This window comes from Monodon monoceros, unplaced genomic scaffold, assembly GCF_005190385.1.
Source record: "Monodon monoceros isolate NGI ecotype Baffin Bay Population unplaced genomic scaffold, NGI_Narwhal_1 Super_Scaffold_12, whole genome shotgun sequence".
NCBI lineage: Eukaryota > Metazoa > Chordata > Mammalia > Artiodactyla > Monodontidae > Monodon > Monodon monoceros.
In genome coordinates this window covers 167,004,395-167,020,592 of record NW_021703768.1, presented here as the reverse complement: position 1 = coordinate 167,020,592, position 16,198 = coordinate 167,004,395, and the positions used below count along the sequence as shown (strand labels likewise).

Sequence of the window (16,198 nt, the reverse complement as noted above, 5' to 3'; positions counted from 1 at the left end):
GCGGTACGCTGGCCTCTCACTGTTGTGGCCTCTCCCGCTGCGGAGCACAGCCTCCGGACGCGCAGGCTCAGTGGCCATGGCTCACGAGCCCAGCCGCTCCGCGGCATGTGGGATCTTCCCGGGCCAGGGCACGAACCCGTGTCCCCTGCATCGGCAGGCAGACTCTCAACCACTGCGCCACCAGGGAAGCCCATGTTTCTCAATTTTGGGTAATTCTCTTGGCGTTTCTTTTTTTCTTTTTTTTTTTGTGGTACGCAGGCCTCTCACCGTTGAGGCCTCTCCCGTTGCAGAGCACAAGCTCTGGTTGCGCAGGCTCAGCGGCCGTGGCTCACGGGCACAGCCGCTCCGCGGCATGTGGGAGCCTCCCGGATCGGGGCACGAACCCGCATCCCCCGCATCGGCAGGCGGACTCTCAACCACTGTGCCACCAGGGAAGCTCTTCCCACCTTTTAAAAAAATTTTGGCCGCGCTGAGCAGCATGCGGGATCTTATTTCCCAACCAGGGATCGAACCCGTGCCCCCTGCAGTGGAAGTGTGGAGTCTTAACCACTGGACCACCAGGGCAGTTCTGCCTGCCCCGTTTGAGAGCTGAGAAAATGAAGACCCAGAGGACCGGGGAACGTGCCTTAGTCACACAGCTGGCAGATAGCAGGGCAGCCTCGGAATCCTGCCCTCTGCTCCTCACACCAGGTGCCAGAGCCTGGAGCAGCAAGGGCCGTGGTGCAGCCCGGGCAGTCTTTCCGGAGTGGGTCTGGCCAAAATTCACCTCCCAGGCTTTGGGTCCCGGCCCAACCCTCCAGACACTCTGCTCAGGGCCAGGCTCCAGGCTTGGATGACTCTAGGGTATCCTGGTGATGAAAGTGGCACACAGGTGCTGTCTGCGTGTCACCTCCTCACACCCCGCAGCCCCTGCTGTGCTGAGTGACATCTGCAGAGAACAGCACTGCCATCCCCGGGGCTACCCAGACTGGCCAAGTCTACGTCTGTGTCTGCATCTTAACACGGTCCCTGGTTTGAGACACACCTCTTCTCTGCACCCTGTTCCTGGAAGGGAGGTTCCAAGGGGTCACAGCAGCCGTCCCTGATCCCAGGCCACTGTGCTGCACAGGGAAGGTGGAGCACCTGGCCCCAGGCAGGAGGGGGCCCGTCTTGGGAGGGGAGGTGGCCCTGCACAGGGACGGCCGTCTGTGGAAGTCGGGCCTTAGGGCCAACACCCAGGATGCAGCCAAGCCCTCTGCTGCCAGGGAGAGGCTGGGCATCACTGTCTAACCTCAGGGGTGGCAGAGCTGGGAGGAGAAGCCGGGGACACCCCCACTTTTTCTGGCCTCTGCACCTCTCTGCTCCCAGCTCCTGTCTCCTCCCCCCGGGACATTCACAGCTTCGATGTGAAGCCAGTTGTGGATGATGTGACCACTCTGGGTCCCCATTTCCCGGATTGTGCACCCGACGAGGGCAGGTCTGCTCTGTCTCATTCATGCTGTGTCCTCCCACCCATGAGAAACAGACAAGGGGCTGACAAAAAAGCCCATGAGGAGAGGCGGGGAGGGAGGGGATGGATCTGAGCACCTCAAGGGTCCTTGGAGGCTCATGTGGGATGTGACTTTGGCTCGGCGCTCCAGAGGCCCGTCACAGGGTGTCGCCGAGAGGACACAGCAAGACCCTGTCCCTGGAGATGTCCTGGCAGGGCCTGTATGGCTGAGGGCAGCCCTGGCCAGTGGGTGGGTACAGTTGGAGGCCTTCTGAATCCTGAGGGTCCAATGACATTCTCTTCGTGATCTTCGGAACATGGGTCAGGTGGGGTTCTTGGGAAACCAAAAGAGCAGAGACTCGGATCTGAGCAGTGACCCAGTCAGGAAGGATGGGTTGGATGCAGCAGCACTGGCTGCTTCCTGCCTGGGAGAGGAGGGGGGCGTGTGAGGTGGGCGTCCCTTCCACCTCGTGGGGAGAGGCGACTCAGCCAAGCTAGAGACTCAGGGTCCTCCTGGGTCCCTTTCCTTCCCTCCCTCCACGGTCTGCACACCCAGCCTCCAGGACAAACCCAGGATCTGGCTACCGACACCACTGGCATCCCAGTATCACCAGCTCAGATGACCACAGCGCTGGGCTCTGAATCACATGTGTTCCTGCCTCCCAGAGACAGGATGGTTTTCCGTTAAGCACAGGAGGTGTCCCCCTGCCACGTCCCCTGTCCCCCCGCCACGTCCCCACACCTTCGGAACCCTGAGCACCTCGCAGGCCTGCAGGCAGTGTCCAGGGCCCTGCAGCCCCTCTACCCATTGGATGGTTTACCCCTTTTCCCTAGGCTCTGCAGAAGGCCGCTGTGCGAGCCGGGGACCTCCCGTCAGCAGCGACTGTGTGTCTTGTGCCCGGCGTCAGCTCTTTTACCCCTTGGTTGTGTTTTGGGAGCTGGTGGGCAGTAGGAGTCGAGGAGCCTTCTTTCTCTTCCTGCTTTCTTGGAAAGACCAGTGCCCACATTCCTGGCCCTCATTTGTGGGCAGGGGCAGGCATCAGTCCCAGGAATGGGAAAGCAAGTTCCAGAGAGCCGGAGGCCATGGGGAGAGAGCAGAGGGCTGGGGAGGATGGCCTTTGCCTGGGGTGGGGTGTGGTGGCTGAGAGAGTCCCGGGAAGGCTCTTGACCCCATGGAGGCTGATGGGCATTGCCCCCTTCTGTTGTGTTTGGAGGAGGAAGTGATATGTTAGGGCCTCCTAAACTACTCATTTATCTCTGCATTTCTACAAAAGTTTTCCGAGATGAAACAGCAAAGGGGACAGGGGCTGGGGGGTGGTAGGGGATGAGGGGAAGCGAGTGGGGGTGATAGGGGCTGGGCCACAGAGGACCTTGTATGCTGTGAGGCCCTGGAGGTCATGGCAGGGTTTTGCCCAGGACCTGAGAAGGCTCAGATGTCCTTGAGTTTTGTTTTGTTTTTGAGGTGAAAGTCATGTAACATAAAATTCACCATTTTAAAGTATATAATTCAGTGACATTTAGTGCTTTTACAATGTCGTGCAACTATCGTCTCTGTTTAGTTCCAGAACGTTTTCATCACCCCAAAGGGAATCCTGTACCCTCAGGCGGGCACTCCGCACCCCCCCCCCCCCAGCCACTAATCTACTTTCTGTCTCTATGGATTTCTGGACATTTCATATAAATGGAATCATGTAACACGTGGCCTTTCGTGTCTGGCGGCTTTCACTCAGCCTGATGTCTTCAAGTTTCTTCCATGTTGTAGCATGAATCAGTTTCATTCTTTTTTTTATGACTGAGTAATATTCCATTGTATTCATATACCACGTTTTGTTTATGCATTCATCCACTGATGGGCATTTGGGTTAGTTCCACCCCTCTCCTTTTCAGAACTTTATTTTTATTCCAAGACAGCCTTTGCCTTGTGCACCCTCATTTTGAGGTGCAGGAATCTGTTTTACTTGTCGCATCCCCAGCTAACTGCCCCCATAGGTAAATCCATCTTAGGGCAGTTATTCTTGGTTTTATGGCTTCCTTACCTTGGTGACAGGAAGATCCCACGCAACCTCCTGTTTCCTGGGCCCGGGTTCAGTCCTCCTGCGTCCTCTTATAGCTCTGGGGCTGCGGAGAGACTGTTCAGCGTGTCCCTGAAAGGTAGGACTGACAGGCGTTTCCCCTCGACTGGGCATCCACCGAGTGCAGCCAGAGCCAAATTCTTCCGTAAACGGCCAGGGTGACTTGATGGTCGTGTGGCCGCCCTCCCCTGGGGTACAGGGCACAAGAGGCATGCTGGCTGGTGTCAGAGTGGCTGGACCTTGAAGGTCAGCACCCGCTGGAGGTGGCTCTCCCTCTCCCACGGTGAGAAGCTGGCCCGTGGCACCCCCAACCCCGGGGCTTAGTGCCACCCGGGAGGCTGCAGGTTTCGAGTTCCTCCTTCAGACCTGTGCTGGAGCTCTGCGCTGGCAACTAATCCCACCCCGCCTCCTGCAGGGGAGAGAAGAGGGGCTTACTTGTGGGGATGGCTTACTGGGGCACAGGGGACAGTGAGGTGACATGGAGAGTCCTGTTCCTTAAAACGAGCACCCAGTAGGCACAGGTCATTTTATTTGCTATTATTTGTTTATTTATTTATTTTTGGCTGCGTTGGGTCTTTGTGGCTGTGCGTGGACTTTCTCTAGTTGTGGCGAGCAGGGGCTACTCTTCGTTGCGGTGCGTGGGCTTCTCATTGCAGTGGCTTGTCTTGTTGTGGAGCACGGGCTCTAGGCGCGCGGGCTTCAGTATTGTGGCTCGCGGGCTCAGCAGTTGTGGCACGTGGGCTTAGTTGCTCCTTGGCATGTCGGATCGTCCCGGACCAGGACTCAAACCTGCATCGGCAGGCAGATTCATAACCACTGCACCACCAGGGGAGCCCCAGCACAGGTCATTTTAGAATGAAAGCTAATGAAATAAATTTTTAAAGAGGAGAAGGTTGGAAGCAACCCAAAGGTTCATAGATGGGTGAACAGATAAAGGAATTATGGTGTGTCCACACAGGGGAATATTACTCAGCTAGAAAAAGGAATGAAGCGTTGACACACGCTACAACATGGATGAACCTTGAAGACATCAGGCTGAGTGAAAGAAGCCAGATACAAAAGACCGCATGTTGCATGATTCCATTTATATGAAACATCAAAACAGGCAAATCCATAGTTACAGGAGGCAGATTAGTGGTTGCCAGGGGCTGGGGGAGGGGGGTTGGGGGGGTGACTGGTAACGGGGGTGGGTCTTCTTTCACAGTGCTGAAATGTTCTGGAACTAGATAGAGGTGATGCTTGCATAACATTGTGAGTGGATTTTATGCCACTGAATTGTACACTTTAAAATGATGAATGTTATGTGAATCTCATCTCAAATACAAAAAAAAGGGATGCGGGAGGCTCTGCAGGTCCTGCATCAAACCCCGCCCATTTCACAGGCGGCAAATGGAGGCTGGAGAGGCGCATCCACTGCCACGGCCAGTCAGTGGGCAGGTGGCAGACACCATTGGGACCCAGGCCTGGTTTCCACTTCTCTGGGGCTGGTTCTGGCAATTTTGCCTCCACCCGGGGCAGCTTCAGAGCCCTGCCAAGCCTGCCCAGGGACCAGACGGCCCTGAGGCCGGTGAGCCACCTGCCCACCTCTGCTCTCCCCCAGCATGGCCGACAAGAATGGGGCCCTCAAGTGTACCTTCTCAGCCCCTGGCCACAGCACCAGCCTCCTGCAGGGCCTCGCCGCCCTCCGCGCCCAGGGCCAGCTCCTGGATGTCGTGCTCACCATCAACCAAGAGACCTTTCACGCGCACAAGGTGGTCCTGGCCGCCTGCAGCGACTACTTCAGGTGAGCGTGGGTCCCCAGGGGCAGGGTGGAGGGTGCTGCCCTTCTAAGAGGGAAGATCTCAGGGCTGGGCATCTAGCCGGGGATGGCTCTGAGGGAAAATGGCTGGGGTTAGCCCATCTTTGGGTTTAGAGAGAAGTCCAGTAAGCCTGCAGGTTTTTTTCCAGGTTTGCTACTTATTCAAACTTGTGGGGGACACTGAGCAGACAAGCAGAGCATGCCTGGGGGACAGAGGTGGGTGCCCGATGAGCAGCTTCTGCCCTGCGAAGGTGGCAGGACTCCGTCAGGTTTTCATTCTAAGTCTTTATGTGATGCCTGCATGTGCCAGGCGCTGTTCTAGGCCTTGGGGATTTAGCAGGGATAAGACAGGCACGAGCTTTGCCCTCATGGCACCTGTACTCAGGCTGAGGGATGGGAGGGACACCTGCTCGGCAGCCCTTGTGTGCGCCAGGCTCTGTCCAAGGCCCCACGTGATGAGTGAGGCCTTGCTGGGTGTACAGGTCTCTCTACCCTAAAGGCCCTTTCCTGAAAGCTCCTTCCCTGTGCCTGGCTGGGCAGCGGAGCGAGGGCCCCACGGAGCAGGGCTGGGGGCCATTCTCATCAGCTGGGGGCTGTCACAGGCTGGGGACAGTCTCCCTCATTCCCTTAGTGACCAGCTGGCAAGCTTCCTCCTGACACCAGAGAGAGCTGGGGTGCCGCCCTGGGGGTGGTTCTTCAGCCCCACATTGCCAGGGGTGGCCGAAGCGTTCCCACCTGCCATCCCAGGTGCCCGTCTTGGGCTGCATGTTCCTCGCAGCTGGGGTGCCTTGCCTGGTGCGCCCCCTGGCTGACCGCCACGGGCTCAGAGGGGCCATTCTGGGGAGTTGGAGCAGCCAAGCCATCTGGGGCGCCGCTTCTATTTTTATTCTGGATTTGGGGACGGGCGGGCTGGCCCAGCCAGAAATGCCCTTTAAAGGCTCCTCTGCGCTGGCACTGCAGTTGGAGAGGCCTTAAAAGGCAATGCTCCCTCCCGTCACCGTCACCGTGATTGCTTCTGCCTTCGATGGGCTGACGGGACTCGCGGGGACAAGAAGGGGCAGGGTCCAGGGGGCTGGTAGAGCACTGCGGTGGAGGGTTGGGGGGTTGTTAGTCAGTGGCCACACGGCAGCACCAAGCTCAGCTGTCCCTTCTCTGGGGCCTGCGACTAGGGGACGGGCATCTGTCGGGCAATGTCAGGAAGTTCTCTCCCCTCAGACGGCTGTCACAGGCGTGTGCTGATGGTAGTTATAATTATGATGAAATGCCAGCTTGCCCCAAGCTGGAGCACACGCCATCTTCTAGAACCTGCCATGAACCCTGAGCAGGCACTGGGGTTCTCACCCCTCTTCCTGGTGGGGGGCCCTCAAAGGCCATGGGGAGCTGTGACCCAGGGCCTACGTCTCTCAGCAGCGCCCGCATTAGCACTGCTTCTCAGAGCAGGATAGCACGGCTGACAGAGCTGGGGTTACTTGCTGCTGGGAGGCGGGTCTCACGATGGGCTGGTGTTCCTTTGGGCCATTCACAGGCGTCTTTCCTGACCACGTAAGCCTCTGGAGGTGGCAGGGACCCTAGCACCGCCCCCTGATGGGCACTCTGACCTGGGCACCCTCACCCCTCCCCAACCCATGTGACAGTGACCCAGGCTGGGGAACGTGGAGCCAGCTGCCCACGTGAGGGGCTGGGCACTGTGAACCACAGTGCCTAGTGCCCTTGGGGGTCCCTGCCTTGTCTCCTGAACTTGCCGCCGGCGTGGTCATCCAGGGCTGGGTGTTAATGTGGGGCTGGAGACCTGTCCCCAGAGCCAAAGCCAAAGCCAAGGTTTGGTCTTCTCTTGCACAGCCGCACCAGCCCCGCAGCGAGCAGCCCCTGGTCCCCGCCCTTTGAGGCAGCTGGGCCCCAGCACCGCACACTTCTGGGTGAGGCCAGGCAGGGCTCCACGTAGGGGGGCAGAGTGGGGAGTTGCTGCTTGTAGGAAGATGCATGGCTAGGGGTGGATTAAAAATCTTTCTTTTCCTTTTGCCTGTCTTTAATGAGCATCCAGCCTGCTTTCCCCTGGCCGGCCGTGCCCTGCTCACAGTGTCCTGGGGCCAGGCCATGCTCGGGCAGCCACAGTGCCCCTTGGCTGCCCCGAGCCCACATGCTATGTTTCTGACCTTCAGGGCCATGTTCACGGGCGGCATGAGGGAGACGAGCCAGGACGTTATTGAGCTGAAGGGCGTGTCGGCCCGCGGCCTGCAGCACATCATCGACTTTGCCTACAGTGCCGAGGTGACACTGGACCTGGACTGTGTGCAGGACGTGCTGGGTGCAGCCGTGTTCCTGCAGATGCTGCCCGTGGTGGAGCTGTGTGAGGAGTTCCTCAAGGCCGCCATGAGCGTGGAGACCTGCCTCAACATTGGCCACATGGCCACCACCTTCAGCCTGGCCTCGCTCAAGGAATCGGTGGACACCTTCACCTTCCGGCACTTCCTGCAGATTGCCGAGGAGGAGGACTTCCTGCACCTGCCGCTGGAGCGCCTTGTCTTCTTCCTGAAGAGCAACCGGCTGCAGAGCTGCGCTGAGATTGACCTGTTCCGTGTGGCCGTCCGCTGGCTGCAGCACGACCCCGCCAGGCGGCTGCGCGCCAGCCACGTGCTCTGCCACATCCGCTTCCCGCTCATGAGGTCCTCAGACCTGGTGGACAGCGTGCAGACGCTAGACATCATGGTGGAGGATGTGCTGTGCCGCCAGTACCTGCTGGAGGCCTTCAACTACCAGGTGCTCCCCTTCCGGCAGCATGAGATGCAGTCGCCGCGCACAGCCGTGCGCTCGGATGTGCCCTCGCTGGTCGCCTTCGGTGGCACGCCCTACACCGACAGCGACCGCTCGGTCAGCAGCAAGGTGTACCAGCTGCCCGAGCCGGGGTCCCGCCACTTCCGTGAGCTGACGGAGATGGAGGTGGGCTGCAGCCACACGTGCGTAGCCGTGCTGGACAACTTCGTGTACGTGGCCGGGGGTCAGCACCTGCAGTACCGCAGTGGCGAGGGCGCCGTGGACTCCTGCTACCGCTACGACCCCCACCTGAACCGCTGGCTGCGCCTGCAGGCCATGCAGGAGAGCCGAATCCAGTTCCAGTTGAATGTGCTGTGCGGCATGGTATACGCCACGGGTGGCCGCAACCGGGCCGGCAGCCTGGCCTCAGTTGAGAGGTACTGCCCGCGGCGCAATGAGTGGGGCTACGCCTGTTCACTGAAGCGCCGCACGTGGGGCCACGCGGGTGCCTCGTCTGGGGGCCGCCTCTACATCTCGGGCGGCTACGGCATTTCGGTGGAGGACAAGAAGGCCCTGCACTGCTACGACCCCGAGGCCGACCAGTGGGAGTTCAAGGCTCCCATGAGCGAGCCCCGAGTGCTCCACGCCATGGTGGGCGCCGGCGGCCGCATCTACGCCCTCGGTGGCCGCATGGACCACGTTGACCGCTGCTTCGACGTGCTGGCTGTGGAGTACTACGTGCCCGAGACGGACCAGTGGACCAGTGTGAGCCCCATGCGGGCTGGACAGTCAGAGGCCGGCTGCTGCCTGCTGGACAGGAAGATCTACATCGTTGGGGGCTACAACTGGCGTCTCAACAACGTGACAGGCATCGTGCAGGTGTACAACACCGAGACGGATGAGTGGGAGCGCGACCTGCACTTCCCGGAGTCCTTTGCCGGCATCGCCTGTGCTCCCGTCCTGCTGCCCCGGGCCAGGACCAGGAGGTAGCTCCCCAGACCCCGGTTCCCGGCCTGGCCGCCTGCTGTTTCTGCGAGGGGCTTGGCGGGTGCGTGTCTGGGCGGGGAACTTCAAATCCCCACCCCCGCGGGCTGGTCTCGCATAAGGCACCCTCCTCACCCCCCCCTTCCTTCCTGAAGCAGATTCTGGCTCTGTGCCCAGTGGGGGAGGCTGCCAGCAACAAGGCTGATGTGGCAGCAAACTCACACCCAAGGCGGTTTCCTCGCCCACCTTCAGTTCTCGCTGGCTGGCTGGCGGGCGGGAATCGGGGTCTCCTTTGGGGTGTCGTGGTGTGGCTTTGCCCCACTTCTCTCCCCTCCCCCTGCCTGGAGGTCTGAGAAATGCAGATACGAACTCGTTCCCGGTTGATCCCCAAATTCCCCCCAACCCCCATGAGTTGCATGCGTCCTTTTTAAAATAAACACACCCCAAGTCTCTAACATATGGACCTCCAGGAGCAGGAGAAGCGGCTGGCAAGTACCTGGCTCGGGTTGGCCAGAAGGGCATGTTTCCGCCTCCCCAAGAAGCCTGAGCTGCTGGGCAGGAGGGAGCCGGCACTCATTTCCATTCCTGGCCTGGGTCTTAGCACCTTCAGGGTGTTCTGTCATCCACTTTCAGGAGGAAAAACAACACAGCCAGCTCCCAGAGACCGTCCTTACGGGCATCAGGCCTTCCCATTTGGCCCTGGGTGATGTGTGGGGCTTTAATAAGAACGGGCTGACTCTCCTCATCCCTGTCCCGGTCCCATGAATGAAAGGGGACGCCTGCTTCAGAATCTCACAGTGCGTCTGCATTCCACAGGCCTGTCCCGTGCTTTTTATTTCTCCCCCTCTTTCCAGCCCTCTGCTCCCCGCAACCCTGTGTTCAGGTTGACATGCTGCAGGCCTGTGCCCACCCTGCGTGGGAAGTCAGGCGGGCTGTGAGGCCTCTGCCTTCAAGGGCTTTGGGCATCTCCAGCCACATTTGCTTTGGTGTCTAAACCTCAAAACCATTTTTTTTTTTTGTTATTCTCTTTTGCTTTTTTTTAAGAGGCCAGCACCACTGTCTTATAAATGAGATTTTTCCCCTCGGGGCAACTTAAAGTGTCTCTTCTGCTGCTAATGGGCGATTGATGTCGTGTCTCTGTGACCCGCTCGCCATGTAAAGAATTAACCTCATACCTTAGCAGACGTCGTCTCCTAATACTTTCCTTTTATTTAATAAAAATGTTATGGTAAAAAGATGGAGCGGGCCCAGTGCTGAGCTTGTGGGCTTGATGGGTCGCAGATTCCTCGTGTCCTTGCATGTTTGGGTGCTCCTCTCCCCCCTCGCCCTTTTCCAGCATTGCAGAGGAGCCGGAAGTGGGGCCGGCCTTTGGCTCAGAGGCCTGGGGGCAGCAGGAAAGGAGGCTAGGACTTCCTTCCACCCGGCGCCCAGAAGACAGAGGGCAACCAGCCGGGGCAAGGCAGCCTTCCAGAGACTCTTTCCAGGTGGTTCCTTGCGCCTGGTGACCCGGCCCCCTGCCATCAGCCAGCCCCACAGCCCCTGGCAGGTTCTGTCTCCATCTGCTCAGTCCTGGGACTCCAGGTTGGGAAGCTGGGGAGCCCCCCTCCACAGAGGCTGTGATAGGGGAGGAGCAGGGCAGGTCCTAAAGGAAGCATGAAGTCACTGTGCTTCCCTATGGGGCTTCTGGGATCATCCTCAAAACGTACCCACAGGCCTGGTGCTCCTGTGCAGTGGCCGTCGGGGCCCGGGGTGAGGCTGGGTGTGTGTATGGGGGTGCAGGGTGGAAAAAAGAACTTGGTTGGGAACCAGTAAGGAGCCCACACTGCCAGGGGCATAGAAGTGAAAAAACAGCAGCCCTCAGGGACTTACTGGAACATTCTAGCCCCTTCTCATCACCCCCAACCTGAGCTCCCCCAAAGAGAACCCTTCCCCGCTGGAGGCACGGCCCCTTTGGGGGGGGCAGGGAGAAGCCTTTGCCAGCTGCAAGTCCCCCCAGATCAGCTCACACCTCAGAACATCTTGTCCCCAACGAGCTGGCAGGGGCGCCGGCGCGGAGTTGGGGGCGGGGAGGTGCTGCCATATCTAACTGGGTCGATTGTACATAACCGTCTGGGCTGGTTCATGGAATGTTCTCAGGGGCCCCCTGCCCCTCCCTCTCCACACCCACACCCCCCCAGAAGAAAGGAAAATTATTTTTCGTATTGTAAACTTTAAACACGAAAAAGCTGTTTTTAATTTAGCAGAAACTGGCTTGCATCTTCACTTTGTGCACATTTGTGTCCTTCAGAGGGAGGCGGAACATGCGTGCACACAGGCACGCAGACGCTTACACGCACACCTGCACTCATGCATCTGACACCCACATCCACGTGGTCACCCTCACAGGTAGCCTTGTTCATAGGCCGTGTAACGTGCTCACATGCTCACTCACGCACAATTAAACACACAGCTCACGTGTGTACATGCTCCTGGACTAGCCTGGCCCTCCTCTGCACAGCACCCTGAAGGGGTCTGGAGCTCATCACCTCATCACTTCCTTCACCTTTTGCCCAGGGCAGCTTGGGCACGTAGGGACTGAGCTTGTGGAGAGCCCGTCTACTTCCAGATATCCTGCTTTCCCACCGTGGCCCTGGATGTGGCCGGCAGGAGCCTCCCTCTGCACCTGGGCTTGGGCTGTGGGAAAACGCCATCTCCTGGGACGGTGGGATGGAGGCCCGCGAGAGGGAGGCCAAGTGTGACTTCTGGGGCCTCACAGTGAGCGAGGGCCAAGGGGGCCTCGGGGGAGCCGTGTGAGGTGGGAATCTGCCCCAGACCTGGCCAGCTTGGAAACCCGCCCCTGGCTTCATCTCTGAGAATGCAGCTCCAGCCCCTCTGTTCTCACGGGCCCTGGAGCTTTTGCTTCTCATGGTGGAGCCTCGGCGCATCAGTTTTATTAGGGGCACCTGGCCATGTGTCCCAGGAGCCACAGCCTGAATGTTTGTTGCACAAATGACAGCTTTTGGGGTGGGGTGGTGGGAGCAGAGTCTCATCCACTCCAGGATCCGTGGGCACCATTGGCCTGCAGACCCCCAGGGCAAGAGGGCCACGAAGCCGTGCTCCTGCCCACAACAAAGGGCCCAGCTTAATTCTTGTGGCTGACCCCGCTTGTTGCCATCCTGGCGATCATTTCACCCTCCTCACCAACAGAGCCATGGTTTGGTGCCCAGCCTCGGGGGTTAATTTAGGATTTGGCTGAGCCATTCTTGGCAACGTCTTTTGTGGGGGTTTTTCTCGATCTGGGCACATTTCCCAGTTCTGGCCAGCAAGTTTTAAGGGGAGGTCTGGGGTAGGGGTTTCTGGACACAGGAAAGGTTTTATTGCCCCCTTCCCTCCCTTACTGTTTCCTACGGGGACATGATGCCAGGAGCTTCTGTAGCCATCTTGTGGCCATGAGGAGCAAGTTAAGACAGGCACAGAGATGCTGCCTCCCAGAGCCCTGAAACCATGGGGGCACCAGTCCCACCCTGGAACCTCTTACCTCCAGACTCCTTTTTATGAAAAATCACAGTGTCTGTGCCACTTAAGATACTAGTGGTCAGATATTCTGCTAATTGTAATCCAAACAGTTCCAAAATTATAATATAAATGTAACAGATGCTGGGGTTTCCCCATCTTATGTAAGTCAAGGTTTTAATTTGCAAGCAGCGGAAACACCGGCCAAATTAAATAGCAAAAATGTGCATTGGAAGTCTGTTCAGTTCCTCACAAAAGTGGCAGGAAGGCTGGAAAACCAGGCTCAGAAAGTGGTAGAAATCAAGGAGGCGAGGGTGATTAGCTGAAATCATGCCAGGGAACTGGTTGGTGAGGTCACTCCTGCCACCACCACAGAATCCAGATGCCTCAACTGGCACTGCCATTGGTACTCCGCCGTAGCTGCCCCTGGAAACCACATGCTCCTGCCCCAATGCTGTGTCTTTGCATCACTTGGAAACATCCTGTTGGCCCAGCCCATGTCCTGCTCCAATGCCCTAGGGAGTGGGGAAAGTTAGTACCTCAGTGTATTAGTCAGCTGCTGCTGCTGTGTAACAAGCAACCCCAAGTCTCAATGGCATGCAAAAATATTTTTCACATGTCTGTGACTCAGCTGGGGTGGGGTATTTGTTCTAGGCTTCCCTTGGCTGAGCAGCTCTGCTTCCAGGTGCAAGACTGTGGAGTAACCAGGAAGTGCAGCTCCACCTACCTTGCATCTTCCTGGGACCAGCAGCTAGTCAACCTATGTTCTCCTCTTACAATGGTGCCAGAGGACAAGTGGGATCACATGAGGCTTCCTAAGGTCCAGATTCGGAACTCTTGTGCTGCTGCTTCTACCCATATTCCTTTGGCCAAAGCAAATGATGTGCTCAAAATCAGGGCTGGGTAAATATCCCCTACCTTATGCAGGAAGAATGCACAGCGGTGTGGCAAAGGGTGGGACACAGAAACGAAGGGGAACTGAGGCCCATAATTTGACTGATCACACCATTGGCTTTGGAGCCTCTGTTGTCATTGGGGAGGCTGAATTCCCATTATGGGGAGTCCCCAGCCTCCAGATGCTGGGCCACCAAAAAGAAAAGCCAGCTGTATCTCTTCTGCAGCCACTGCCCCCTAGAGGTTGGGGAATCTTTCTCTTTTATTGTGGAGTCGATTGGGGCTGTAAGTGTCCTGGGCTTTTGGACAGCGGGTAGCGGGGGGCTCTGTGAGGCAGTTTAGCTGGAGCTCAGCCAAGTCTCAGGGCATTCTGGTGTCACTGGAAGGCCTTCCCCAGATGTCCCTTCAGCGTGGTGGTTGTTGTGGTGGGGACTGGACGGCTGGCTCTGCCCCACCATACCCTAGATCCATCCCCCTGGGTCCCTGCCCCCTCAACTCCAGCCTCCTTGGCAGTCCGGCAGTCCGCCCCGTCCTACCTTCCACCCCACACTCAGCCTGCGGTGGGGGGCGGAGGGGCCTGGGTCCTCATCTAACCTCTTATTCGGTCGTAAGGAGTGAGCTCCATGTCTGGTGTTTCTGGCTCCCATCGGGTTCTTCCCTTTCGCTTCATAATCAAACCTGGTTCTTGTTTTGCCTTTCAAAACTCTGTCTGATGAGGGCCTGGTTTGGAAGTCAGAGACGGGCCCTGGATGGTTTTCCTCTTTGCCTTCCAGCTCCCAATGGCCCGAGTTCACCTTCATGCAATGTGGGTACCCTGGATTGACTAAGATTCCATATAAGGCAGTGCAGAAAAGTGAGCCATGAAAACTAACATCTCGATGTAGAGTTTTGCTTCCCTAACAGTTGAGTGCTTGCGAGGAAGCAGGCGCTGAGCTAAGTGCTTTACATGCATTATCTATTTAATCTTCCCAAGAGCTTGCTCTGCGGAGTGCCATTATCTGCATTTCACACGGGAGGACAGTGAGGCTCAGAGACATGAAATCACTTGCCTTTTGTCACACAGCTGGAGAATTGGCAAGGGCTGGGCCACGCAGAAACGCACAGGAATTTAGGTTTTAATTTAGCTTGTATTTAGAAGCTTTACGTTGAGGGGTGCTGTGGCCTGGATGCAGGGGAAAGGGCATTCTAGGCAGGGAAGACAGCCTGTGCAAAGGCCCACGCAGGATCAGCAAGGCTGGATGGAGGACATGAGAAAGGGAAGGGTGGGAGAGGATGCTAGGGAAGCTGGCAGAGAAAAAAAGGCAGCCAGCCAGAGTTATGGAGCACAGGAGAGAAAACTATATCATGGAGGCAGCAAGAAGTAGCTTATAGGACTTGCCTCTTAGCTCACACTTGGATGTGCTCTGTAACTCAAGTGAAGCTATTTAAGAATGGGATATCCTGGGACTTCCCTGGTGATCCAGTGGTTAAGAATCCACCTTCCGGGACGTCCCTGGTGGCTCAGTGGTTGACTCCATGCTCCCAATGCTGGGGGCTGGGGTTCAGTCCCTGGTCAGGGAACTAGATCCCACGTGCATGCCGCAACTAAGAGTTTGCATGCCACAGCTAAGGAGCCTGTGAGCCACAACTAAGGAGCCCACCTGCCACAACTAAGACGCAGCACAACCAAATAAATAAATAAATATTAAAAAAGAAAAAATAAAGAGTCTGCCTTCTAATGCAGGGGACGTGGGTTCGATCCCTGGTCGAGGAACTAAGATTCCCACATGCCGCGGGCAACTAAGCCTGTGTGCCGCAACTACTGAGCCCACACTGCACCACAACTAGACAGTCTGTGTGCTGCAACTAGAGAAGCTCACGTGCCACAACAAAGAGCCTGCGCTCCGCAATGAAGACCCAGTGCAGCAAAAAAAAAAAAAAAGAGACAGAGAGAATGGGATATTCCTTATCCCTTTGGGTCAGGGTTGGCTGGAGAAGGATCCAGGGCTGTGTGAGTCCAGAGGGAGGAACAGCTCTGCTTTGGGGTCAGGAATGGCTTTCTGGAGGAGGGGTCATTTGAGGTGGGTTTTGAGGGATAGATAGGAGTTTCCCAGGCATATTCATTTAACAAACCCTTCCTAATTCCCCATTTCTGACTAGTCTTGTGTTAGCTCTGGGGAGCCACGGAAACAGAATGAACACAGATGAGTATAAAATGAGGCCTAAAGTGCTCAGAGCCATCAACAGAGAACAAGCTTTAGGAGTAGGGAATTGGGTGTGTCTGTGTTCTTTCTGCATCACACAGGAAATTCAAGCCCCCGGAGTGTCTGAGAAGGGTGAACATACTTTCAGCTTCTGATCTCTGCTCAGTCTATAGGGGAGCAGGCAGTACTCCAGACACAGCTGCCTTCAGAGGGTGGGATGTTCCTGGATCATGGGACAAACATTCAAGGGTACACTTTAGATAGCACCCTCAGGGTGGGTCTGCCAGAGGAGAGGTCTGAAAGATGAGAAGGTGCCAGCCATGAAAGGATCTGGGGGGAGAGCAGTGCGGGCAGAGGAAACAGCACATGCAAAGACCTGGAGGTGGAGTAGCAAGGAAGCCAGGGTGGCTGGAGTGAGGGGCCAGGGTGTGTGAGGACCCTTCGGGCCACTGGATTTTTTTCTGAGTGTCATAGGGAGCATGAGATCCGCCCCCCTTTACGAAGACCATGAGCTGCTCCAGAAGTCCTGCCAGGGCCACACTGGGTGGTGGAAGGT

The 16,198-nt window shown here is 57.2% G+C and overlaps 1 protein-coding gene across 2 annotated transcripts in view; it reads left to right on the top strand.

Annotated features, from left to right (window-relative positions):
* The window catches only part of KLHL26 (kelch like family member 26), a 30,223-nt gene extending 18,476 nt beyond the window's left edge, over positions 1–11,747 (top strand). The window contains exons 2-3 of one of the 2 annotated variants that reach the window (XM_029217529.1): positions 4,923–5,323; positions 7,498–11,747. In XM_029217529.1, the coding sequence (XP_029073362.1) occupies positions 5,142–5,323; positions 7,498–9,079 (1,764 nt within the window). In that variant the 5' untranslated portion in view covers positions 4,923–5,141 and the 3' untranslated portion in view covers positions 9,080–11,747. The remainder of the gene's footprint in view (positions 1–4,922; positions 5,324–7,497) is intronic. The other variant, XM_029217528.1, reaches the window with a different exon arrangement.
* The last annotated feature ends 4,451 nt before the right edge of the window (positions 11,748–16,198 follow it).